General features: G+C 39.3%; 1 protein-coding gene across 2 annotated transcripts; it reads right to left on the reverse strand.

The window, feature by feature from the left end:
• Positions 1-2,223: 2,223 nt before the first annotated feature.
• FHL5 (four and a half LIM domains 5) lies at positions 2,224-26,011 on the reverse strand. 2 transcript variants are annotated; one of them, XM_051615603.1, is made up of 6 exons: positions 25,844-26,011; positions 11,750-11,931; positions 9,342-9,516; positions 6,586-6,755; positions 5,949-6,135; positions 2,224-4,589 (listed from the first exon to the last, which is right to left on the reverse strand). In XM_051615603.1, the coding sequence occupies exons 2-6, from the start codon at positions 11,924-11,926 to the stop codon at positions 4,438-4,440; spliced, it is 861 nt and encodes a 286-aa protein (XP_051471563.1). In that variant the 5' UTR covers positions 11,927-11,931; positions 25,844-26,011; the 3' UTR covers positions 2,224-4,437. The 2 variants fall into 2 exon arrangements, with proteins under 2 accessions (XP_051471563.1, XP_051471564.1); XM_051615604.1 differs by lacking the exon at positions 25,844-26,011 and adding an exon at positions 14,897-14,959.

Here is a 26,011-nt window from a genome sequence, read left to right on the forward strand (position 1 = left end):
AGACTACAAGAACCAGTTGAACTTGCGTGTGCTGAGACACCGCAGAAATCTGCTCTGTGATGTGACACCCACTTCACTGATATGGCCAGACTATGCCCTACCTCTTCCCCAGCCTAGACTCATAGATTTTCTTTCCAGAAAACCAGGGGACAAGAAGGGAAAATGGAGGATGTCTAGGTTTGATCCTAGACATAAGTAACGAGTCTGGAGCATGTGCCTGTGAAATGCAGGGAAGTGATCCTGGGTTCCAGTGTTACTGCTGTTCTGTGTTGCCTCCTACAACATCTACTGAAAACATGCCTGGATTTTCAAAGTAGTTGCCTAGGAAAAAGCTGCTATCTTACTCTCACTATATGTACTTGTATTAGAGTGAAAAATGTGACATTTGGAAATATGAGTAGAGAAGGGTCACTTGGTAGCAATACTGCAGAGCTTGTCTTTGTATGTTATTCTGTGATTCTATGATTAAAGCGTGTTTTTTCTGGGAGCTCTCTGGCAACTAGGCAGTAGTTGAAGAACTTTAGGCTTAAGCAATGAGGGAGGTAATAAGGCACCTACTTCTTTCTTCAGAAGTAGTCCCAATTTGCAGCCTCCCTCCCAGTCTCCTGGGATAACTGTGAGTACGGTGGAGATGTGATTAGGGACATCACTGCACCTTAGGATAAGTGAGGCCAATCATAACAAAAACAATGTGATTACCTTAGAGCTGGGCAGCTGATACACAGGAAAGAACTAGATAAACCAGTAAAATAAACCAGTACAATGTTAAAGAAAGGCACATGACCTTAAAAAAACGAATTGAGTTAAAAATAAATCTCTCAGACTTCCATCCTCTGAAGTTTATGAAAGGAAATTGAATTGTACTAGGGTCTGTACCCTGATCATCCAGCAGTAAACCAAATGCAAACACCAAAGACTGAAGCTAACCATCTGGTTCACTTTGCCCAGTGCTTTGCTATCCCAGGCAGTCATGTTGTACCTGCCATTTAACACACTGATCAAAAATCACCTTAAAACTGAGCACAGAGCTGTTCCTCTCTTGGTTCTGGGAAGAGGCTTTCCTAGAACATCACTGATCAGCAGCAGCCTTCTAATTTCCAGTTTCCATTCCTGAGTTTGCTTGTCTTTGATCCTGAACCAAATGCAGTCTCTTGTTTTACAGTAGCCATTTAATCCCTTCTGTGATATACAGTCCTCTGCAGAGACACATTGTTCTTTCTTGCAGCCCCTTTCCTCACCTGTTCTAGTGAGATTTCATCTGCATAAGTATAGGTGGCCCAAACGCCTCCCCCTCTATCCTGCCTTGATGAGGCCACATCTAGAATATTGTGTCCAGTTCTGGGCCCTTCAGTTCCAGAAGGACAGGCAACTGCTTGAAAGAGTCCAGTGCAGAGCCACAAAAATGATGGAGTGGAACATCTCCCTTATGGGGAAAGGCTGAGGGAGCTGGGTCTCTTGACCTTGGAGAAGAGGAGACTGAGGGGTGACCTCATCAATGTTTACAAATACATTAAGGGTGAGTGTCTGGAGGACAGAGCCAGGCTTTTTTTCAGTGGTGTCCAGTGGTATGACAAGGGGCAATGGGTGCAAACTGGAACATAGGAAGTTCCACGTAAACATCAGAAAAAACTTCCTTCCTGTGAGAGTGACAGAGCCCTGGGACAGGCTGCCCAGAGAGGTTGTGGAGTCTCCTTCGCTTTAGACATTCAAAACCTGCCTGGACACGTTCCTGTGTGATGTGCTCTGGGTGATCCTGCTCTGGTAGGGGGGTTGGACTGGATGATCTTTTGAGGTCCTTTCCAATCCCTAAGATTCTGTGATTCTGTGATAACTTTTTTTCAAACTATTTATAGCAATCACATTTATTTCTTATTATTACACTGAAGTGAAAATGCTCAGTTTCAGGTTTGACTGTAGTGTATTTACTGCCGCAGAAATAAATAATTCAGTTGGTATTTCTAAAAATATAATCAGTTGATGAGTCAGAGAAGAATTTTATTTTCCTAAATGTTAAGGCTGGAAGATTGAGATTATCATGATCAGTGTGTCTGACCCGTGACTCTGCCATGTCTTAGGACTCTGCCTGGTAATTCTTGCAACACTTTGTAATTAAGCTGGGAGATGGTTCAGACAAGACTGAATAATCAGTCCAAATTATTGCAATTTTCTTCATGTTATTCCACACAACATAAACAAAAGGTACACCCCACAGACAAGTCTGTGTCTGGTGATTCATCATTTTAATTTAAAAAAATTAAAACAATTAACATTTGCTGATGGGATAATTTCTGATAACTCAGTGCACATTTTTAGAACATCATACATAACAGTGAACCATTATATGGGTGTGTGTGTATATATATATTTATTTAAGGCAATGAAACATATTTCTATTTATGGGAATCCAAGTCTTACCAAGAATCTGTATCAGTCATGTGAAATGTGAAAACAGAAAAGGAAGCAGCTGGGATGAAATGAAAAAGCATAAACTAATCAAACTCTAGGCTGCAATAAAAGCTGCCATGAGAGAAGAAGCTGAAAACGCAAAACGAACACCATGTAGGGCGAAAGATCAATATTTTATTGACTGGAAAACAGGCTGCTATGTACTTGTTGGTCAGTCATTACCCACACTGATTTTATGCCACTGCAGTTCACCTCTGGTTTAGCTACGCACACATATTCTATTTTTTTTATTTTTTTAAAATTTTTTTTTACCGAAAGTAGTGATTGTCTTCAGTACGAATAAAGCCCACTCAAGTCAGCCAAATAACTCTCTGCACTTAAGGTCAGAGCCTAAAGGAGAATCTATGGCTTAAATTCTTTACTGTGAGGGTGGTGAAGCACTGGAACAGGTTGCCAAGGGAAGCTGTGGATGCCCCCTCTCTGGAGGTGCTCAAAGGCAGGTTGGACAGGGCTTTGTGCAGCCTGGTCTAGTGCAAGGTGTTCTTGCCCTGGCAGGGGGGTTGGAACTAGATGATCTTCTATGTCTCTTCCAACCCAAACCATTCTAGGATTCTATGATTAAATATGTGTGAGATGAGGACTGGAGTTCCCAACCAGCTGGTACAGACACTGTTACTTGAATCAGGCCACTGTAACATACCCTATGGAAGAAGGAAGAAGAGAAGTGCTTCTAACTCAGCTCTAGATGACCTTTAATAAGTGACACTTGAGTGCTGAAGCTCAACAAGCAGGTATAGCCTTCTCAAAGCCAGGTACCTAGAAACTAATACCTTCTACTACAAGCAAGGACTGCCTAGCTTGCAATGACAACACTGCAAATTTCTGATATAATATTGGCAAATGCATGTGACGTGGCAAAAATGAATTGGGTCTAGGTTCTGAAGAGCTTTTAGCCTGCTGTAGACAAGCAGGCATTTACAAGAAGAGGGGTAGACTGTGAGTCAAAGACCCAGTAGGGTGGAAATGGTAAGGCCATTAACAGTGCTTTGATTGCTGGCAAATAGACTTTGAGGGGAGGAGAAATGCAAGGTTTAGAGAAAAAGTATGAGTAGGCTCTTGTGTCTATTAATAAAAACATATATATTTTACAAGTGTATTTGAAGGTCTAGTGAATCTTAAGGCATGCTAGCTATAGGGAAGTGTACATCAGCACTGTCCAATCAGGCAATAATCACCTCTTATAGCAGCTCAAATATTTATTATTTATGTTTATTATTTAAATAATTATTTATTTATGTTGTAAAGCAGTTATGCCTGAAAAATGAAGTACAGTTAACCAATTACGGGAAAAGACCTATTGCTCAGTTTTTTGGATGACTGAAGACTGTGTTTCCAAGGAGCAATCTCAGTAAGGAGAGGAAAATGACCTTATTTTCCCTTTATCTTGTCCTGGAATGGGCCTCTTTTATTTGGTGGCCCTCTATGAAAAAGTACCCCCTCCTCCCACTTTCTGCCTGTTTTGTCAATAGCTTTTTTGCCTGGAGTATGGAGGAAGTTGATATTTACAAGTTTTCATTAATGTTATGATCCAATAGAAAAATGCACATGTACAGCTTTCCACAGCAAGGTCTGTCCCTGTGAAGCAGTGCTAGTGCTTCAACATTAATCATATGCCACACAGATATTTCACAATCCTCCTAGCTTCATGGGAGATGAAATGTAAATTTTTAAGCTTCTAACAGCAGAGTGCAGTGTGTTACCAGATGAAACATACTGTAGTTAGACTGAATATTTAATAGCAATATTTTCTGCATTATTTTCTTAACCAGTATGGGGCTGTTTAATTTTTTTTTTAATTATTATTATTTTTTTATAAGCAGTTAAGAACTATTATAAAATGAGAGTGCTTTTGGAAAGTTGCTTGAATGACTAAATAAATGTTATAAATTTTATATGATATTTCTTACTGAAGCTTAATGAAGTAGATCATTACAGAGGGAGAGTAATGCAGCTGTAGAGCTCTACACAGAGCTAGGAAGCAGAGCCGCATTCCTGACAAAGGACACCATCCTGCTCAGTGAGGAATCCCTGGCCCACCAACGAGGCAGAACATTTCATGCAGTTAAAGCATTCCCCATGCCACTGGCGCTCTTCAAATGAGATAAATTTGGCACCTCCAAGAGCTGAAAGAGATTGTGAGAAAGATGATGTGAATCCAGTATTTCAGGACAGAAACGCAACAGTTTGTTTTCTGATGTGTGGTCAGGGTGTCATTCACAGAGCAAACAAACCAACAAGCAAAAAATAATCCATATTCTGAAGTATCCTTTGTTGGCTGAATTGAAAAAAAAAATTAAAATTAACTGCAGTGAGAAATAATTTAAGCAAAGCCACAAGTCACTCGTTTGTTTTCACGAACCATTATGAGCTCTGAACAGAATGAGTTTATCACAATGTCCATTCAGGTTTGCTGATCTTCCCAACAAACTGTCATGAAAATTATTTGCAACGGGTTGATACATACAGTTTGTGTGCAACATTTAGTGAAATTTAATTATTTACACCTGAGTTTCTTCAAGATGGAGTCTTTTGAAAATTGCCAGATCATGGAGTTCCTAGCACAGGGAGTGTGAAAGAAAATATCAGGTTTTTGGAAGGGTTGGATTGAGGGGTTTTGTTTTTTTGTTCAGGTTTTTTTGTTGGTTTTTTTTGGTTTGCGGTTTTTTTTGTGTGTTGGGTTTTTGTGTGTGTTTTGTTTCTTTTTGTTTGGTTTTGGTTTTTTGTGTGTGTACAAATTTGAGTTTCTATGTGGTCTTGTTTTGTTTTTATTTTTTTGCTTGTTTATTTTGTTGTGGGTTTGTTTTTTTAAAAAATCATACCCATTTGATTAGCTACTGGTAATTTTCTTTGGCCACTTACATGTGCAGCAGTAACACCTGCACCAATCAGGAGATACTTGTCAACAGTTGAGTTCACACAGAACGACAATGCAGAACACTAGCTAATGCTCTCAGAAAACTTCAGCTTTCATAGACTAGTGACTTACATGTCTAATTTGGAATCATCTAAGTACACAAGGATGCATGCAATAGAGCTTTGTTGCACTTGGCAAACTTCCTAGCTGGACAGGTGTGCCTTTCCAGCGGGCAGTTAATTCCTGTTCAGTTTGATCACATTTGCATTTGAAAACAAGGCTGAAGAAATTACAGACACCAGGGACTTGTTTGTACTGTCCTGGAAACGGCCAAAAAGTGCCTTTCTTATATTCTTAAGGATGAATTTTAGTGCAGAAAGCACTAAATCAAATGATAGAGGAACTCCTTTTGGTACATGAAAAAAATCCTCAGCCGTTAGGGAACACATGTGATCAGTATGTCCTAGCAAGGTACTTTACATGTGATGGACCTTCAGTAGTTAACCCCTTCGGTCTTTCATTATGATGGGACTATTTTTAGTGCTTTTTTCTAAAGTAAAGGTCTGTTTTGGGAGGAGAATGATGATTCATCGGTGTCTTGTCATCTTTGTGACTTTATGAGACTCACCTGTAATAGGTTTCTTGCAAGCAGCACATCTCTTAGCATATGATTTGCTGAAACAGTCTACACAGTACAGGTACTCATCTTTGGAAATAAACCTTTGTCCAGTCAGCAGGGTTTTACACCCAGCACACACAAAGCATTCTTTATGCCAAGGCTGGTCATGGTAGCTCACTCCCCCAGAAGTGATTACCTAACAAACAAGGACAGAGCAATGTTAGAGGTTTGCAGATAACTTATAATTCCTATAGTTATTTCATGTTTATTGATGAAGTAAAAAAAAAAAAAAAAAAAAGAGTAATTTTTGCTTCCAGAGCAATACAGGTACTAAAGAATAAGTTAAATTCTGACATATAAAGCAGTTTAAAACATTTTCCTAGAGAACAGTGTGTTTTCATCAGCTAGAAACAATTTTAAAACATGAACAATTGAGGGAGGAATTTATTTTAAGTATAATCAGGCTTAGATTAGTGTTAGCTAGAGGGGACAGCAGATACTGTCACAGTTGTCTTTCTGTGTCCAATGCCTGAAGGAAGATTCTACTCTTACTCTTATTTCACCAGACACTTTACATGATCCATCCCCTTCCCCCACGAGCAATATGACCTCATTAGTGCTTTTCTTCCACTTTATGTTTAGTTACCTTTTTGCAAGAGTAGCAATGGTGGGCAAAGTGCTTCTCATAACAGGGTACACAGTAGTTCTCCTTATCTTTGGTGATCAGTGGTTGTGTTCCCAAAGGCCGCCGACAATACTGGCAAACAAAACAAGATTCGTGCCAGGAATTTCCCTTAAATTCCATTTTACGGGAACCTGCAAAAAGCAAACAATCCCCTCAGATACAGTCTTGTAACATAAGTTTTAAATGTCGGGAATACTCTTGTTTTTAATCTTCTGTCTCAGGATTGGATTATTCAAGAAAGCACTTACCCTCAATTTGATAGTTTCACAGAATTATGGGATCGTCACTATTGGAGAGGACCTCTGACATCACTGAGTCCAACCATCAACACAAAGAACAACCAACCAACTAAAACCCAAAACAAGACAACCAACCACATACACTTCACCAAAAAACACCCTCAAAAGGACCCCACAACTTCGGCCACTAGAGCGTGCCCTGAAATTCCTCATCTACACATTTCTTGAATACCTCCAAGGATGGTGTCTCAGCCACCTCCCTGGGCAGGCTGTTCCAGTGCCTGACCACTCTTTCAGTACAGAAATTCTTCCCGTTATCTAATCTGAGCCTCCCCTGCCACAGCTTCAGTCCATTTCCTCTGGTCCTGTCATTATTTACTTGGAAAAAGAGGCCAACGCTCACCTCCCTACAACCTCCTTTCAGGTAGTTGTAGAGCACAATGGGGTCTCCCCTCAGCCTTCTCTTCTCCAAACTAACATTCCCATTTCTTTCCACTGCTCCTCATTTTTAAGTATTTATTTGTTAAACTATTTACTTGACATTTCAGGAACACGTTGAGCACCATATGATCACCTGGCAGGAGATATGCTAAATTCCCTAAGCTGTGATTTTGAAAGTCTTACATGAATCCTTTAGAGTCCTTATATGAATCTTTTAGGGTTACTTCTCTGTTGTTTGCTTTGGTTGCTCAGAGTTTCTCTCAGGCCAGCCAGCTCAGTTCAGGTACACAACATTTCTATCAATTAAAGGTTATTCGCTGCATGTTTAGTGCATCTATTAATGACCAGTCTTTTGTCTTCCTTAAACTAAGGCTCCTCCACTTATAAATCTGCTTTTTATTTTATTCAGCTTAATCTGGCAATATTGTTAAAAGTAAATCTCTTTTCTGTGCCAAAGCACACTACACTGCCTCTTCTCATAGCTCATCAATTCCATCCTAGATCAACCATTCTTTTTATCATGGTTAAATAGATACTTTTGATACGGTGCAAGGACAGAAATTTGTGCAGTTAAACATCTGGGAGAAGAGTTTCAGAGCTCTTAGTTCTGTGAACAGGTGCCCTGTACACCTTCATGTGGATGTGAAAGTCTAAGATACCTCATATACCTCAGAATTTTGTTTTCAAGAGATTTTCACTGTAACTTCCTCCCCTGCGGGTAGCATCAGACTGGTGCCATGTGCTTTACCATCCCTTCCACGCAAAGAAGAGAACTTCTGTAGTAACAGCTTAATCCCACAATACCTGTTTCCTGGACTCTGGGGCTGGTGGAGAGAGAAACTACTGGTTGTATTTAAACATAAAAGGTTTGCAGCTTCCTCCCAGTGAACAGAAGGCTGACTTCACTGACTTTGCTTACCGGGCCTTTTCAACACAGAGCTAGTAAGATGATGGCAAAAGTTAATGGTTTAGAAACTGGTTGACATTTCCATGCCACTTGTGTTCTCTGTTTGCACTATTACTCCTACCCTCAGCCCTTGCTGCAAGAATTTAGTCTCCTAGACTCTGGGGCAAAATCTGCAAGGTGGATATACACCAGGGGATAACAATGCAAACCTGAGTATATTCTGGTACTATTCTCATTGCATCTAATAGGGTAACTATTAGAGAAGATTTTTTTTAAACTATGCAAAGTTTAAGCAGTATATTATCCTTAAACTGAACATAACTATACTGCTACAATATTTACTTCCACTAATACAGCTGTAATGAAAATACACTAGTACCTGTAATGAAAAGGAAATAAACTGTAAAAATTCAAATCAATGGGTTGAACCACATCAGTAACCTAGTATTTATACTAAGACAACAATTCTTCACAGCTCAGACCTTATTGTTTGGCATTAAGATCTACTGAAAAGTAAAATTCTTGTGTCACTGCCAAATTTACTGATGTGCCTGGTCAAAGGTTCCCCAACTAGTAGTCGTGAGGCTACAGCAGATAGTTTGAAGCTGGTATTTGGAGTTATGCATGTGATCTGTAAAAAGGTTCAAGCACTGAGGGAGGTCCCTGGTCCAAAGTTAATGACCCACTTTCCTAAGTAAGCTGCTTCATTTTGTCACAGCTGGTGCTGTGGCTTCTCTTAGAGGCCTCTGAAGAGGCATCCTTTAGGCAGCCTCTGTGCTGTATGAGCTTTACTGGTGTGACAGCAGTGAAAGGCCTAGAGGATGTCCTTGATGTCAGGAAGTCTCAACTTTTGGTGATCAAAAGCTGAGAAGCAGTTTAGTGGAAAGTGTAGAATTCTCAAGGTTGCTAATAGCAAGAAGTAAACCTATTGTAAACATAAATGTACTTGCATTTGGTTTAGTAAAAATCCTGCCCTCTTTTCACTCCCAGGAGGGTACTACACACAAAGGAGAGGTAGTCACTCGAAAGCTCTTCTAAAAGTCAAGGAACATGTAGCTCAGTTATTCAAGGATGTAGTTATAAATAAAAATGCAGTTCCATTTTTCACTGAAGGGTCCCTGTTGTCTTACCAGGCATAATGGTCTTCTGGCAGTGAAAACACTTAGATGAATACTCATCAGAGTAGCACTCAGTACACAGCAAGAGCTCGTCCTTGGCAGCAAACGGTTTCTCCACCAGGGAGCGACTGCATTTGGCACACTTGAAGCACCCCTCATGCCAGTGGCAGCCTTTGTAGGCCAGATCCTTGGAGAAAGTAAGTCCACATTAATGGAGACATCTCTTTACAGTGTTTTTATCACTCAGCTCTCCCCAGAAATAAAGTGAAAAGTGGAGAGCATTGCAATGGTGACTTGAAGAGATGACAGGTGTGTCTGTCTGATGGGAAGTGTGATCAGATGAGATATAAGTACTTAATGTTACTGCACCAGGATATTTTGAGGAACTCCTGCAGGGCCTTTGAGGAGCTGCTTTGGGACAGACAATAGTCCTTCTTTATGTAACATCAGAGGTATGTTTTTATTGGAATAATCATTGTATATTTTACAGTTGCCCTTCGAGGAGAAGTGACTGATCAACATTTTTAAGGTGCACAGGCCACATGACAAGAAGTGCATTCTCTACAGACTTTTAAATTAACTTTGTGTATTCTTTAACATTACTACTTTTTCTTCCAACACTGAAGATCATGTTATGGCAGAAAACAAGCAATTAATATCTCACTGAGAACAAAATAATTCTTAAGAAGGTTATTAAAAAATCGTTGCTTTTGTTTACACCTAACATAACCCCTCCTAAAAGCTTAGCAGGAAAATATTTGTTTAAGACTCAGCAGGCTTAGAGGATGGAAAAGCTAATAGTATATGTATGAGACCTCCACTAAGTATTCAAAAAAATAGCAAACAGCAGATTTTATTTTCCCAAGGTTAAAAAAACAAGGGAAAAATCTACTACCATCCCCTCTGCCCCCCTCTGCTCCCCACCTTAAAAATAAACAAAACCCTTCCAGGTCTCCTTTAGAAGTAAGAAGCACAAAAAGGACATAAATCCAGTCTCATTTTTCTCCTTTGCCAGATCCCCACCCTTTAAAGTGCTAAAAATGAAATACAGCCCATGCTTCATTTCAGGAGGTGCTGAGCCCTTCTTGCTTTCTTTTGCTTTAGTTTGTACTCTGAACCTTTTAGAAAATAGTCTATGACCCCAGAGCAGCCTGGGACAACAACTGGATATGATGGAGGTGAGGAGAGCCAAGCTCTAGCAGTTTGGCACAGGTAGGACAACCAGCTGTAGATCTCTAGCTGAGTCTGGCCTGTTGTGCTCCTTGCTACTTCTGCTTTTTTTCTTCCATTTTTTTCCTTCTGTTCAGTCCAAAGACATAACTTTTAGTTAATGATCTTTGATATTGGCTGTCTTGCCACTTATTGAAATTTAAATTCTAAAAGTGTAATTAGTGAGCCCAGAGCACGTTTTGTCCAAGTGACTCTGACTGGACCTCTGTATATAAGTTTGCAGTTGAAAAATGCCAATCAGAGTTTGAGAAGAACCTTCATCCAAATCAACAGTTTCTTTGGAAGACTCCTCTTTACAGTACTGAGCTGGGCTCAGACAATGTGTTTTAAAAACCATGAAGTGCTTTGGCTGGGGAGCTCCCCTGAGAGCCTTATTTCAATAGCTTTCTGACCTTTTATTTCAAAAGAATTTAGGAAAAGTGAACACAGGGAGAAGGTGAGCACTGCATAATGAACTTGGCAAAACAAAAGCATTTTGACAGGTTTCACCTGAACTTAAAATTAAAAGTCAGATTTATAGGCTGTGTATTGAAGTAGGGGGTACAGTAAACCCTGTCAAATGCCACAGACAACTGTTATTGTTAATAATATTTTAACAAAGGGGAGAGGTGAAAGGAAAGCCAGTCCTGGAAACTAACATGCCATCTGTGAGATGAGTGAGGTAAGCTTAGAATTAAGTTAAAATTATAATATCCTTCATTTCCAAAAGACAGAGGGAATAATACACAAATTATAAATAAGTTTTCTTTTCAGCCTGACATCAGCATGTCAACACCTACAGTAAAGGCAATTACACAACACTCAATATTTTTTGTTACAAAGGATATCTCTGAGAAATTCCAAAGTGCTGTTCATCCTAATCCACTGAATTACACCAGCAACCTTACTGTCCCTCAAGCACTGTGCAGTCTCTGCAGCCAGAGTCACTGGGGGTGAAGGATGGAGTCTAGTTGTGGTCCACACATCTCATCTATGTTTGAGGTAGATGTATGTGCAGATATCCTAATGTTTGGCCCTGAAGCTTTCCTGTTCTGGGAAAATAACACTGTTTCTTTCTGCTGTGTGTGGATGTTTTGGGGCTCTACAACATCTCAGGGATATGCAGAGGGCTAGATACAGAATCTGCCATTACAGGAATGGGACTTGTGTGCAACTGAGCAAAGAACAAGAAGTGGAAGCTAAATCCTTACCTTGGAATCACACTCGATAGGTTGCTTGCATTCTTCACAGGGGTTGGCAAACAGGCTGTCATAGCATGCAACACAATAAGCATTTTCTTCTCTTAATGCATATTTCCTTCCCCGAAGGGACTGCAGGCAGTAATGACAGTCTGTGTGACTGCTGGTCATTCTGGCAGGGTTCTCCATGTGATCTGGAAAGATGGAAAAATCACATAATTCACTAGATGACTGTTTGCTTGCTCAAAGGGTAAGTAATGCTGCTTTGCCTGTGAAAGCTAGGTCAGGCATTTTTTGGTCATTTGCAGTGCCCTGGATTTCTAATGCTGGGCTATTCCACAGTAAAATGTTAGCCTTAACTACATATATTGTGTGTTGTGTTACCTACATAATAGGAGCAAGAAAATTCCTTCAGCTTAATCTAATGGTGCTTACAATGATAGGTCAGACACTGGAAAATGAGGTTGTCTTCACATTCTTTGTGTACAACTACTGGCATTATGAGCATTACGTACTGGATTGTGAGGCATGGTTTATCCAGAAATCAGGGAATGGAGAAACGAACAATAGTTCAAAAACTAAGCCAACTGCAGAGTTAAAAGGCCAAAGAGAAGTGGTGAACACTTTGAAGTGTGTTTCTGGCTTTCTCTTACATTTCCCGTCTTTCTGCACATCCTTTCCTTTTCAAAATACCCCCTCTACCTGACCCAACAGAAGGAAGACCAGGGACTCCAAGTTATGTGGCTGTTTTTTCAAGAATCCCAGTTGTGCTGCTGACATTTAGTGCCAACGTAAGGTGCCACAAATACCCCTGGATTGCAAAAGAGCAAAATGGAAAGAGAAACAAACAAAATAATAACTGTAACAAAATCATAAGTCCAAGCAAGTTTCCCTTGTTGTCGTTGGAAAAGATTGTCTTTTCTTACATGTTTCTGTATTGCCAGATTCCATGTTGGCAGTGCCAAAATACTGAGAGATAGATTGTGTTTCTGTGCCAGACAACTGCAGGAAATACCACAATTCTATTGAGAACCAGTTGTACAAGTTTCCCATCCTTCAGTTTTCCAGGCTAGCAAGGCTTGGATAAGCACACAAACCTCAACTGCTTATAGTTCTACGATGTTGAACATTTTAAGGATTGTGGAGATGAAGACTTATTTCAGTCTTTTGGTTGCTGGCTGGATCAACAGCACTTTGCTAAAATTTGGTCTCGATTCCTGTGAATGAAGGAGGAACAATCCAGAAAATTCCTAGTGAAACAAATCCAGAAATATCTGCTAGACTCATAGGATTACACCCTCCATTAAACTCAGTGAGTATCTCTGCAGTCAGCACCAGTAATCACAGTTTTTAGAGGATCTGAGAACAACCAGGGAAGGTCTCCTAAAATATTTACATATCAGTGAGCTGGGCAGCTGAAATCTTTGCACTTTGAACAACAGTAAAAATTATTCTATCTCAACAAGATGCAAAGCCTGAGAGCAAGGAAGAGAAGCATATGAAGAACAAGATTTGACAGAGTACTTGCCATCAGAGAATTTACATGTAGTTAATTTGGAATTACTCCCTCATACTTGCTTAATGCACTCACTGCCTGTCTTATATACCCATGGATCCATTTCAAAAAAGGCATTTTACATTTTTTCTGGGTTTCTGTGTTGTGAGATGTAATTCAAAATGATTGAACTATGAGAAAGAACAATTATTGAAGGTTTCCACTGGCACCATTGCCTAAGGTCAGGCATTTAGTACATATTTCTGGAGGAACAGTAGTAAGACAGTGAAAAGGGGGCAGGAAGAGAGGAGATAATGCTTATCTCAGACCAAGAGTAACAACTTGTTCGTTTGGCACAAGCTATGGAAAACTTGTTCTTCCTGTAAATTGAAAATCTTTTCAGTCAAATTGATGTATTGTATTTCTGACTGCCCTAAATCTTAGTGCTAACCAAGACAGGGTGTAGTAAGGAAGTCAAATAATCTGTAACTCAGATCAGTGGGAAACAAGCTTGCTTAAAAATATTACAGATGTGTTTTATGTGATATCCTTGGAATAATAGCATAACAGGGCTAGAATCTGGACTTCCATTTCCTTAAGATCAAAATGAGATTTGAATGTGAAACGAATGAACCCATGTGTATGAGAGAGTTTTCATCCATCAGCCTATATATTGACACAACATGACACATAAAACCCAGACACAGAGCAGTAATTCAGAACACGAACACTAAAGAGTCATCACCAAAATCAAGGTTAAGGTTTTGCTCATTTTCTTCTATATTGGGGAAACAGTCTAAATTGGTGGCTTGGGAGGCAATCAAGGAATGTTTGTGGTTAACTGGGCTCTGTATTTTGGGTCATAGGACACTTCAGAGGAATTTTAATTTCTTTTTTTTTTGGTGGGAATTACTTACGAGCTGCTCCTGAGGATAACCTTGAGTAAACTACCTTTCTGATCTCCTCCCTGCTGAATTAGTACCTCAGCTTCCTGACACTATTGTCTCAGCCAAAAATCCTAACAGGGCATGCATGGGAAACTGATGTTACTTACAGTGCTTTTTGTTGCACAAAACTTGCCAACAAATAGCTTCAGGTATCTACAGATACAGCTGGTTTTTCATTCTTATGAATGGCGATAGGTTTTTAAACTGTGAAAAACTCTACATACGCAACAATTTTATTTAAAAAGTGGTTATCTTGATCATTTCTGTCCCCCTGCCCAGCCCCCAGAAGCCAAAATGTTCCAGGAAGCCCAGGTTCTGTTCACATAAAAATCTGGTATTGTAATGACTCAGAACTTCTGAATTATCCACCCCAAGCCCTATATGGATATGGCAGCCCAGTGCTGTTGCTCCTGTTTTAGAGATGATGGTAGTTACTTGAGAACATTAAGAGTACCCCCAAGGCCAGAGTGGGGGTGTCCTTGAGCTGCTCCTCTGGTAAAATGTTCAAATCACCCCAGGCTTTGGTTCAGAGAAAGTTTCCAGAGTTTGACCATGATGATATGAGACCATATTTGGGAATGAAGCAGCGATGGTATGAACAAGAGTGATGATTTTTTAAAATCTCTTGGCAGAGGTCTGGGTAACCTTTGTGAACTACTTTTGCTGTTAGACAATGCAACAAAAGAAGTGAACCTCATCTCCCCCAGCACCACTTACCCTTGCTCCAATAAGTAAGTAATGGTCTGAGCACCACGTAGTTAAGTAGAATGTTTTTCTTGTGCTTTGATCTTAATCTCTAGAGAAATATGTTTACTTTAAGTTTGCTGGAAGCTAGACTTCATGTTTTGAAGGTCACTTAAGAAATCTCTGGAGGTCTGATGCTATTCACTCTCATGGAATGAAATGCTGACTCCAGCATTCCTGCTGCTAACTCGTGTCCTAGGCACAGTGAAAGACAGCCATGTCTTCATTCCTTGGGAAGCAAGTCTTTTGTTATCTAAATTGGAACAAAGCTAAATACCATTGAGTTTTAATGTATTTAGTAGGTATGGATGTGTGATACGCCTTGTAGTGCTAGAATATTCCAAGGGAATGCAGTAGAGATGCTGCAAAGGATGTGTGGATATTGCAACCAGTCCCTGGGGTCAGATTTGAGAACGCAGCAGCCTTATGGTATGAATTATAAAGCAGATGAAAATAAAACAACAGAGCTGGCTAGTCTGCCTGCTGTTCCAGCAGATCAAGCTAGAAGTTAGCTCCAACATATTAGGAGAGGGACTTTCTGTAGACTCAAATGGCTTCCTATAAAATGCAGAGCACTTAACAGTGAAGAAAGTTGTGAGAAAACGGTTGTGAAGTGGTGCTACCTGATATATGTGGAACCATCAGGAAAGGAATGCTTGATGGCTCACTGGAGCTAAAAACCACAGCCACAATGTTAATCTATCTCTTCATTCTCTTATGTATCTCTTAGTAATTTCTCTTGATATTTTCTATAAATGTGTTCACACCCTTGTGTTATGTAAGTAGAAAAAGCCCAGAAACCTTAACACTACTTAGGTGGGAATGAATATATACATACATGTAGGTAGATATGTATGTAAAAATACTGTATCCTTTGTGTATGGCAATTCTAATGGAGTATTTCCTAATCTAAATAAGTCTGTCTTTGAAATGCATCATCTTTTTTCTTAAGAATACAAAAAAACTAGAATAAAGCTTTCCATTGGAGAGGCATAAAGAAAGAAAAACGATGGCAAAATGAATCATTATAACAACATTGAATTCTAAGAAAATTCAATTGATATATTATGAGGGGTACACCCTTGTAAGCTGTCCCAGGCACTTGGTTATTTTCAGTGAAGCACGTTTTCATGTTGGAACATGCGTTGGCAAGAATTAGCTTATTTCATTTTCCCTATTTTGGTGTTTTGTTCTGGGTTTTTTGTGGGAGTTGCAGAAGAATTAATCACATTTACAAAATACATGGAAGACTCAAGGTTACGACAGCATTGTAAAGCCAATAACAGCATTACAAGAAAAAATTTCTAACAGTACCACTATTTTATAAATAAATGTTTCTAACAGGGTTCTGCAAGGAAATTTTTGCTTGATTCCAAGATCACAGTTTCTTGATTTCTCCAGGTGCCTGCTATTCCTCAGAAACCTGTTATTTTGTTACTGTGCCTAGGCCTAATATGAGCCCTGATCCTCAAGAAAAATGAGCTTGCAAGACAGTTAAATTCATGTTGTGTTTTCAAAACACTGGCAATACTTTAGCTTTGTCTCTTCCCTCCCTTAGAGTAACTGCAATTTTCCCCAGTGATACCTTGAAGTTATAGTTGAGTGTTTAAGGACAGAAGAATTTTTGCTCTTCTAAAAATGGCTAGGGAACAATATGAGCCAGGGACATGTATTACAGATCAAGTCAAAACAAGTATCTCTAGGAAAGAGAAGACAAAGGTACGAACTTTGAATAAGCTGTTTTGCTTCTGTGGTGAGGCAAAATAACATAAAGTCAGGTCTTGGAAGTAACTGAGTGAGTGCAGAGCTTTAACTTTAAGCAGCCAGGATGGATGCCAACCAGGACTGTGCTGTAACAATCTGGCCATGTTGCTTCAAGGTCCACAAGTGACAGGGTTTTGGTGGACTCCTTGGGCAAAGCATTTCATTTAGAGACTGATTTAGTAACCACACCACATACGTGGTGCCATGGTTACACACTCCACAGCCATGAGCAAAAAAGGGCAAGAGCTCTGGCTTCACTAGAGGACTGAGCATCCCAGGAATTCTGTAATTTTCTCCTTAATTGGTATTGCTGTCTGCTTTGTTTACACCATGCAAATGCAAATGCTGCTGTATCTATCTAAATTCTTCTTTTATCACAGCGTGGCATAAATTGCCTCTTACTTAAAATTCAAACTAGGAAAAATCAGAGCAGTGAGAGTACCTCAAATAAGTGTTCACAGATATACAGAAGTGCTGCTGTGGAAAAGCCCTGACTAGCCTGTGACCTTCAAACTCTCTTTACTGGCTACAGAGTGGGTAACCTCCTTGCCTCTACAGCAAGCTAGGTATTTGCTTTAATTCAGCCACAGAATTTTCACCAGCAGCATCCAGCTTGTCCAGTGAACTTGTACTTGCTTCTGAGGTGAGCCTGAGTGAAACTCAAATTAACAGCTCAATATCCACCTCTCCTAATGGATATTCTTCCTCTATTGTGAGCCCTACTAGCAAAACTCAAGAATTACCATCACAGTAAACCCACTGTACAGAGAAATTAAAGGTCAGAAATCAGCATGTCAAATGTAGTAGCTGAAAGCTGGGTTTTTTTAGAAGAGACAGACAGAAAAGTTGTTAACTGGCTACAGAATTAAACCTAGATAATTTGCTTTTTTATTTATGTATTTATTTATTTAACTGAGCAACACATGAGGGTCAGAGGGTGCAACTCATCATTTAATACAGGTACTACATTGGTGCCCAGAGGTTTCAGGACAGAATAACTGGCCCTGTTACTCTCTGAACACAAGAAGCTCAGCTGACAAGCAGCATTGCTTGGTCAGTAACACAATTTAAGTAGAGACAAACTGTCTGTGCAGTGCTCAGTATCGATTCAAGTTTCTCCCAAGCTGTTAACCAAGAGCACTGCTCTACCTGCTCAGATTCCTGTCAATATCTTCACCAGCAACAGTAAAAGCAGGGTTAATGTGATGGCTTAGAGAATTTCTTTTATTTCTCTGAAATTGTTCTTACCCACATTTTTTACAGTCTTTCATATAGTCTGGTAGAGTTTGAATTTTCTCCTGTGCTCATTATGGAGCTCATTCCTTCCTGACTACGATCAGGTTTATAGAATAAAATGAAGCCATGAAATAGTTCAGCTGTGAATTGATGTTCCTGTTGTTGTAAACTCCTGGCAGTGTTCTCAGTCAACCATAAAACAGGTTTGAGAATTGCATCTGGTACAAAAGGGTCATGCAATAAAGTGTACTCAAATTTTCTGGTGAGTTTCTGCTCTGCCCGAACAGCGTCTGCACATCAAGTATCTGCCTCCCAGTTCCCCTCAGTTCAATGCACTAATGTTAAAATGCTTGCACAGCTGAGCAGAAATCCACCAAAGGTACAGCAGCACCTTAGCAATCTACTAACACCACCAGGCAGGGACACACTTACCTGAAAATTTGGGATGGAAAGATTTCCTGCGGAAAACAACAGGAATAGGAAATGACGCCTGTGATACTGCAAGGAACGAAGTGCTCACAGGCCATGAAACACAACAGCCATGTCACTGGTACCTCAACAGGCAATGCTGATGCCAACTAGAATTTCTAACATCTTAATAAAAATAATGCATTTCTGGTCCTTGCAGATGCATCAACTGCAGAGGCTGGATTATCTCTACTCTTCCATTTTATTTCAGAGACAGAAAGGTGGATGAAGAGCACTGTGAACAGGCACATCACACAAATTAAAACCCTTTAAATAAACAAACTCAAACCCACAACTGACTATGCAGTACAACTATTTCCCTGCTTGGTTCTTTAAAAGCCTGTGACCTACTTTAGGACTGCTTTAAGAAATAAAATGAGTAATAAGAAAAAGATGAGCAGCAGCAGCAACGTTAGCAGCAAGCTAAAATCGGAAAGGATTTTCATTACCCTCTTTAAAAAAAAAAAGAAAGACCTTTTTCCCCAAAACCGACCATAAACTCCCCAAGTGTTAATGAAGCATCTGCTGCAGCAGCAAAACCTTTTCCCTTTCTCTTCCAACTGCACTGTGCCAACCTGACCCAGTTTTCTGAGGAAAAAATAACCGGAGCTGCAGCACTTCTGTAATAAAAAATATGACACCTTATAAAAATGAAAAAAAAATCTAAAGATTTCTGATCTCAGCTCTGTTTAAAGATTGTTGTGAGCTAGGTGGCATTACAGCTCAGGAAAAGCAAAGACTACTGCAAGGACTGTTGGTATGTAAGATCCCTACCTCAGTTATCATTGCTCCCAGGTATTTAGATTTTTAGGCCCAACGACAAGTTTTGCTGCTTGCAGAGCTCCATCAGACTTGGCTGCCATCTTCTTACCAAACTTTACACTGAAAACAGAGATTACATGGCCCTGCAGACAAGCCCTGGACTGCTTTTTAAGTTCACAGGAGTCACAGTTTTAAACTGAATGAGAGGAGATTTAGGATAGAATTTAGGAAAAAATTCTTCACCATGAGGGCAGGAAGGTGCTGGAACAGGTTGCCTGGGGAAGTTGTAGATGCCCCTGCCCTGGAGGTGTTCAAGGCCTGGTTGGATGAGACTTGTGCAGCCTGGTCTAGTGGGAGGTGTCCCTGCTCATAGCAGGAAGGTTGGAACCTGATGATCTTTAAGGTCCCTTCCAACCTGAATCATTCTATGATCCTATGGTTCTATGTTGCTCTGTTTATCTAGTCTATCAGAAAAGACAGGAGAGCAGCTCAGTCCATGGAATGATGCCTTCTGAATTTCTAAATTTGAAATAACAGAAATTGAATAATTACCAGTAGTACTTAAAAACCATGCTAGAAGGCTGAGTAATTTTAGGAGTGACTTTATAAAGACTTGTCTATGTTTAAACATGAGAAATCAAAGATCAAGTAATTATAGGTACAAAGGTAATGCATTCTAGTTGCACAACACTAACCCCCTGTGTAGAAGCTCTGATACAGAAGTGGTCTAATTCCTTCAGAAAAATTGGAAAAAACTGAGGCCAATTTGCTTTTGCAGGAGAAAACACAAACCATGGTAAAAAATGCAGATATCTTGTACCCCTTGTCTACAAACAAGCACTGGAGAAAGTGAATCAAATTGAATTATTTTTCCAGTGCAGCTATCACTAGAAATCACAAAAAAGGTAGATTCAGACCCTTCAGAAAATCAAAAGATAATAATCCTCTGCAACTGCAATCTCTTTGGAATACCAGGATCCAGTAATAGCACAGCCCTATTAAAGCATGCATGCATTGCACCTGCTAGGTGACCAGCCCAAGAAAGGTCAGTGCAGAAAACCTGGAAGACATGGTAATTCTTGTATACTACCACTTTTACAGTAATGAGCTACTTATACAACATGACCGAGACAGAGAAAGGTTTACAGGAAAGTGGGCAACAACCAACCAATGTGAAAATACACTGTGGGTGTTCTTAGCCAGACTTCTTTAACTTCCTTCTGCTTCCCCTAAGTGTTACATGAATGTCTGGTTTGTCTCCTATTAGAACATGTGTCCAGGAACACTTGCATATGTATGTAATTTAATGTAGCTAAATAATTACACTAAATTAATGGATGTCAAATTAGGCAATTTAATATTTTCTGGGTTAGGTTTTGAACTTTGCATGTTAGGGCTGGTGTCCTCCTATCTGCTGGGGAGTGCCCAGCACAATTCACTTATGAAGTCTCAACATCTGCACCAAGGTTCCAGTAACAAACTAGTACAATTTGGGTGTGTGTGCATTTCACTGAAGATGTGGAACTATAGCAGGGTGACTTTTTCCTATTTTCCTCTGCCCCATCTTTGTTTTAAACAGACTGTAAATCTGGAAAACCTTATTAGTTTAAATATGCAAGTACATCAAGGGTAGCCTGCAGGTCCTTGGGCTGGGGGAAAAAAGATGAAATATTCAGATATACATATTCTTTTACAACATGTCCCATATTCACTGTTGATAGTAAATCATCAGTCCAACACAGCAAAAGAATATATGACTCACAATGTAAAAACTCAGTGCTGGAAAAAAGCTGACAACAGGACTTTTAAAGGCAGTGAACTTTTTTAAGGGTGAGGCAAGTGGGAGAAAGCGAAGGTTCTCTACCAGGGAAGAAAAATGACAGAATGTTACTAGGACTGAGCATAGAAAAAATGTGGAGGTTTCTTTGCTTGTTTGTTTGGTTTTTTTTCTTTAAATCTGTAGCTTTGTGTGCATCATCTGCTAACCAGAAAAAAAAATGTTAATTGAAGACCTCTTGAGTCTCTTTAAGTAGTTGAGTAGATAATGTCCTGTCAAATGAGACAGTACCTTATGGCATCAAGTCTGTTTTATTTTCACTTCTCAGGTCCTGAAAGCAGCAACACGGACCAGTCTTTAGAGAGACTCAGCCTGGGTTTTGTTCATCTCCTGCCCATGACCTTTGCCATATACTTGAAATCTTGGTGCCTCCTACGTTACCTGTTCTGCCTACTTAGGAGACAAAGTCTGCTGGACAGTTATGTGACTGGGTATCCTAACATTTCTCTTAAGACTTAACACCATTGTGCCAGACATGAAACATATTTCTTTCTATTTTAACATAATCAATCTTCCTAAAAGTGGCTATGATTTAAAATTAGACCCTGCAATGAGCAGACTGTGGTATTCTGTCTTTCTTTATTATGAAGTGAGGTTACTGACCCCTCAGTTACTGCCCTGCTGGGATTTTTGTAATGTTCTGGCATGTGAAAAAGTCCTTTTTTTTGTTTGTTTTTTTGGCACTAGGACTTTCAGAGTGGATTTCTTTCTACGATTATAAATACATGCTATCTAAAACCTGGTTCCAGTGTAGGATTGGCCTATTCTGACTGAAAGAAAATCAAGGCTAAAGAGTATCTGAACACCCAAGACAGTCAGCATTTGACTCTGACAAATAAAAACCATCAGTAAAGTCTTTGAATTCTGAAATTGATTTGGTAAGAATGAATAACTTGTTTTCTAACATTTAGGAACATTTTAAGGACACACTATTTAACTCAAGGATATTGTGGAACAATGAAACCACTTAAACAGATAAAGTGTATTCAAGTGATGATAAGAAGCCTGACATGTAGCAGCTTATCTGCAAACCTAGAATGGAACTGACCAGTTTCAATATGGGTTAATGCTGAGAGTCCACAACCCTGACAAGCTTTGAGGGATAAGGTCCATCTGAGGATGAGGAGAGTGGTAAGCAGCAACAGAAACTACACTGAGGAAAAACCAAACAGTTCAAGTCCTTTTTGCTAATTTATGTTAAATTTGGTAAATGTTTTCAGTAAAAAGTCAAAGCAAGTTATTAGGCAAATTAAGAATTCTACTGTATTTAAAAAAAAATATTTTGAGCCTTTAGTTGGAAATGTTTCTCAATGCTCTTCAATTTTCAAGCACCAAACTAAACAAAGATGGACAATTAGATGTGTGAAACAGTTTTTCCTCTAAGCTTTTCCTTTCTCTTCTCATGCAAATAGAGTCCCAGACTCACAGAACTCTAATTATTCCATAATTTTGAATGTTATAATACATAAATGAATCATGATGTGGCTGAATTTGAAACTTGAAGAGCTCGCTTGAAACAGATTGGGCTACTGATAAATAGATTTACAGCCAAATAGATTTAGAACCTACTACTGTTCTGGGCTTCTGATAAATGGAGATATAATCTAATAGTCTGAAGTGTTTTACAGCCTTCTTTTCAAAGGTTTCAGAATGCTTTTCTAATAACAATAAAATAATAATCCTAAAACACAGTTGTGAGATACTTGTCTATGGAAAGGTTAATACTTGTCAAAGCAAAGTAGTTGACTTGCTGCTGAAGGTCAGAGAGCAAACCTGGAGGAGTGGGAAGAGGCCAGTTGCTACACCTTTGCCATTAGACTGCTCTGCTCATCAGCCTGGATCCATGGCACTGGGCTGGGGTAGAGGAAAACACTGTACAAAGCTTGCTGGCTGGTCAGCCTTCAGTGCTTGAGGTAAGAAGCACTTCTAAAATCAGCTGAAGCAATGAAACATTCCAGTTGTGAACTTTGCAATAGTCCTTCATTACTCTGAGATTATTGTTAATATTCTTCTGCAAAATATTCTGGGTGGAATTTTTCCAGCTTTGTGTCAGAACACTTAGGGCTACACTGGTTGAAACCCTAATTATGAAGGGTTTTCCAGTCAATTTGGGTTGATTTCAGACAGTTTTGGATAACATGGCTTTGAACTATTTTTTCTCCGTCCAGTGTAAAAAAACAGTTTATAAACGGGGAACTGAGGCACAGAAAAACCTGCTGGAGGTCCCTCTGGACTGAATTCTGGTCTCCTGTGTGTGTGATCTGTCAACAATTATCCATGCTCTGTTAACAACTATCCATGCCCTGTCCCTAGGTCTTTCTTCCTATCAATTCTCCTGTCGATGCACGAAGACACATAGAAAAATGAAGATTTTTCCAAGTTATAAACTATCCAAGGATGAGGCTAGCAATAAATAGGGCAGGCTGCTCAGATCCATTATCCATATTACATTGAGATGTACAATGATTTGCCAGTCCTTATAGGCAGACCTAGAAAAATCCAATCTCAAAGGCAATCATGGCTGAGAAGCAACCTGCTAGCATGAATGAAGAAGAATGAAAGAAAAACCTTAGACTTAGGGAAACAGGAAGGGGTGACAGGTTGTGTATATTGTACAGTATCAGAGAAGAATGAGACTATTCACAAAAGCTAACCTAAGCCTCCTGAGGCTAATGAACAAAGCATTTTTTATAGTTAAAAGAGAGAGAAAGTCCTCTACAGGGTGATTTCTAGCAGAAATTCAATGTAGCCATCATTACAAAGGCAACCAAGGGAGATTAGTTGGCCTTTGTAGTAGTCTTGTCCCTCACGGTATCTCCGCTGCAGGATTTTATGTCATGGGGTTTTATTAACTTGTTTTCAATACATCAGTTCAGTGGTTTAGGAGTAATCTTTGCATATTTCTGCCAAACAGTCCTCATTCCATTCCCTCTTACATTTTACAGGAAAATTTAAATATATGAAATGAGGGGTCTGGAGCCTCCTTTCTCACTAGCTGCTGTCCCCAGAGGAATGAAATGGGCTGCAGGAGCACAAGTGGAGCAGCAGCAGCAATTCACCAGGCTAGCTTCCAAAGCTGGGGCTTCAGAGATTTTAACAGAAAAGCTGAACTGGATACCATTCATTTTACAAGCACACTAGAATTAGCTATATCACCTTACTCTTACCTGGAAGGGAGCTGTGCAGAAAAACTCAGGTCAGTTTTACTCCCCAGGTGATCTAAAAGCCCGAACAGCATCTCTCTAGATGTTTGGCTGAGAGAAGGGCTGCTCATTCAAGGTCAGAATTGCACCCTCTTACCTTTTGACTTTTGGGCTTGACACCTGGAAGCAAGCTGGTTAAGATTTTCACATTTCTGTCTGTCCATGGTTAGGCAACACTGAAAGTTTTTAACTTTTCCTTTCTTTTGAGAAGTAAAACTGATACGGAAAAAAACTGAAGCAAGCTGGGCTTATTGGTAGATAGCTCACAGAACGTATGTCCTACCAACTCAAACAAAAATACAGGCTTCATAAATTATGACTGCCTGCAAAGAACCTGGAGGAACCACAGGTCACAGCTGATCAGAATCTCTTTCAAGCAGCTTTTGATTTCATTTTGGTCTGATCCCACAAGACAGTTAGGATGCCATTTTAAGTTTCTACCAATTACACAGCTTTGAATCAAGTGACTTTTGTGACACTGCAATAAAATTACACAGGAAGACCATCAGCAATCTGTTACAATGTTAATATATTAAATCCATTACAGCCTGTCCTGTTAAAATACTCTAGAAATGTCAATTCCTCACACAAACAGAAGGAAAAAGATGGGTGAAAATATTAACCGCAAACTGAAAAAAAAGGTGTCTAAAACTTGCCTTCTCAATGTAAGAGATTCTGTGTCCAGCTACGGATAGAAAAGCAGATGTTTTGAAAAAGAGACAGTTACAGAAATGTATTTTCAAACATTTCCATTATTGAAATGGAAATTGTCAAAATTTAATCATAACCTCATTATTAAAAAGACTGCCGTGATGAAATCAGGCAGAAGTACAATTAATGTACATGGGCTTTAATTTAAGGAATAATTTCACTGTTACCCATTATTTCCTTTTTAATCCTGCAATATATACACACATTTCCAGCATCATTTCTGTAAACAATGGTATATCCTTTCAAAACTACTCTTTCCTTTCAAATTTCTAATCAAAATTATGATCCTAAAAAATGTGATAACTTAAAGGGAAAACAAAGTGCCTTACGGAGGGAGAATCTGGAGATGATACTTGATTTTTATAACAATTCAAAGTAGTGCTCTAAACACCACCTTGGAAACTGGTTTTACTTCAAAAACATAATAAAAACCCACAATCTGTGTTAGGTGTTAAAATTAGTTATGCTAGAAACAAGTGACTTGAGTGGAAAAGACACTATCTAGAAAGTTTTCTTGCAATAAATAGCTCTGAAATCTTGCTAAGAGATAAAACTGATGATTCACATGTCACAGGGAGCAGCAGACACTATTTTTTGTTGTCTTGTTCTTTGCAGTGAACAAAATTAATCCTCATCTCATTACAAAAGAAACCCCTAACAATCTTCCTGTAACATAATGAGTGAGCCAAAAAATAAAATGAAAACAATTGCCTAAATGCAAAGAAAAAAGTAGTATCTCGTTTGGTACACAAAATTAATATTTAATTTATTATTTTTTGATATATGTCTAGAATTCTGCATCTAAGTTAAGCAGAAGGTTTGTGTCTGCAGAAAAAGTTCCAATGTACTTGCTCAAAATGTTAAATTAGGTACCTTGTAAACTACTACAGTTAAACATTATCAAATAAAGGAATAATAGAAAAGAGCCTTAATACTCACATTTGGTTTTAAGCTGCTTCTCTTGGTAACTTGTGCAGCAAAATAAAGGAAGAAATAATTACTTGTCTTCACAGAAACTAGCATTCCTCAAATCCAAAAGAAACAGAACACTTTGCCAGAGCTATTTGAGGGTCCCATCAGAATTTGGCTGGATGGAGGAAGGCTGAG

This window comes from Apus apus, chromosome 3 (assembly GCF_020740795.1).
Source record: "Apus apus isolate bApuApu2 chromosome 3, bApuApu2.pri.cur, whole genome shotgun sequence".
Taxonomy (NCBI): Eukaryota; Metazoa; Chordata; class Aves; order Apodiformes; family Apodidae; genus Apus; species Apus apus.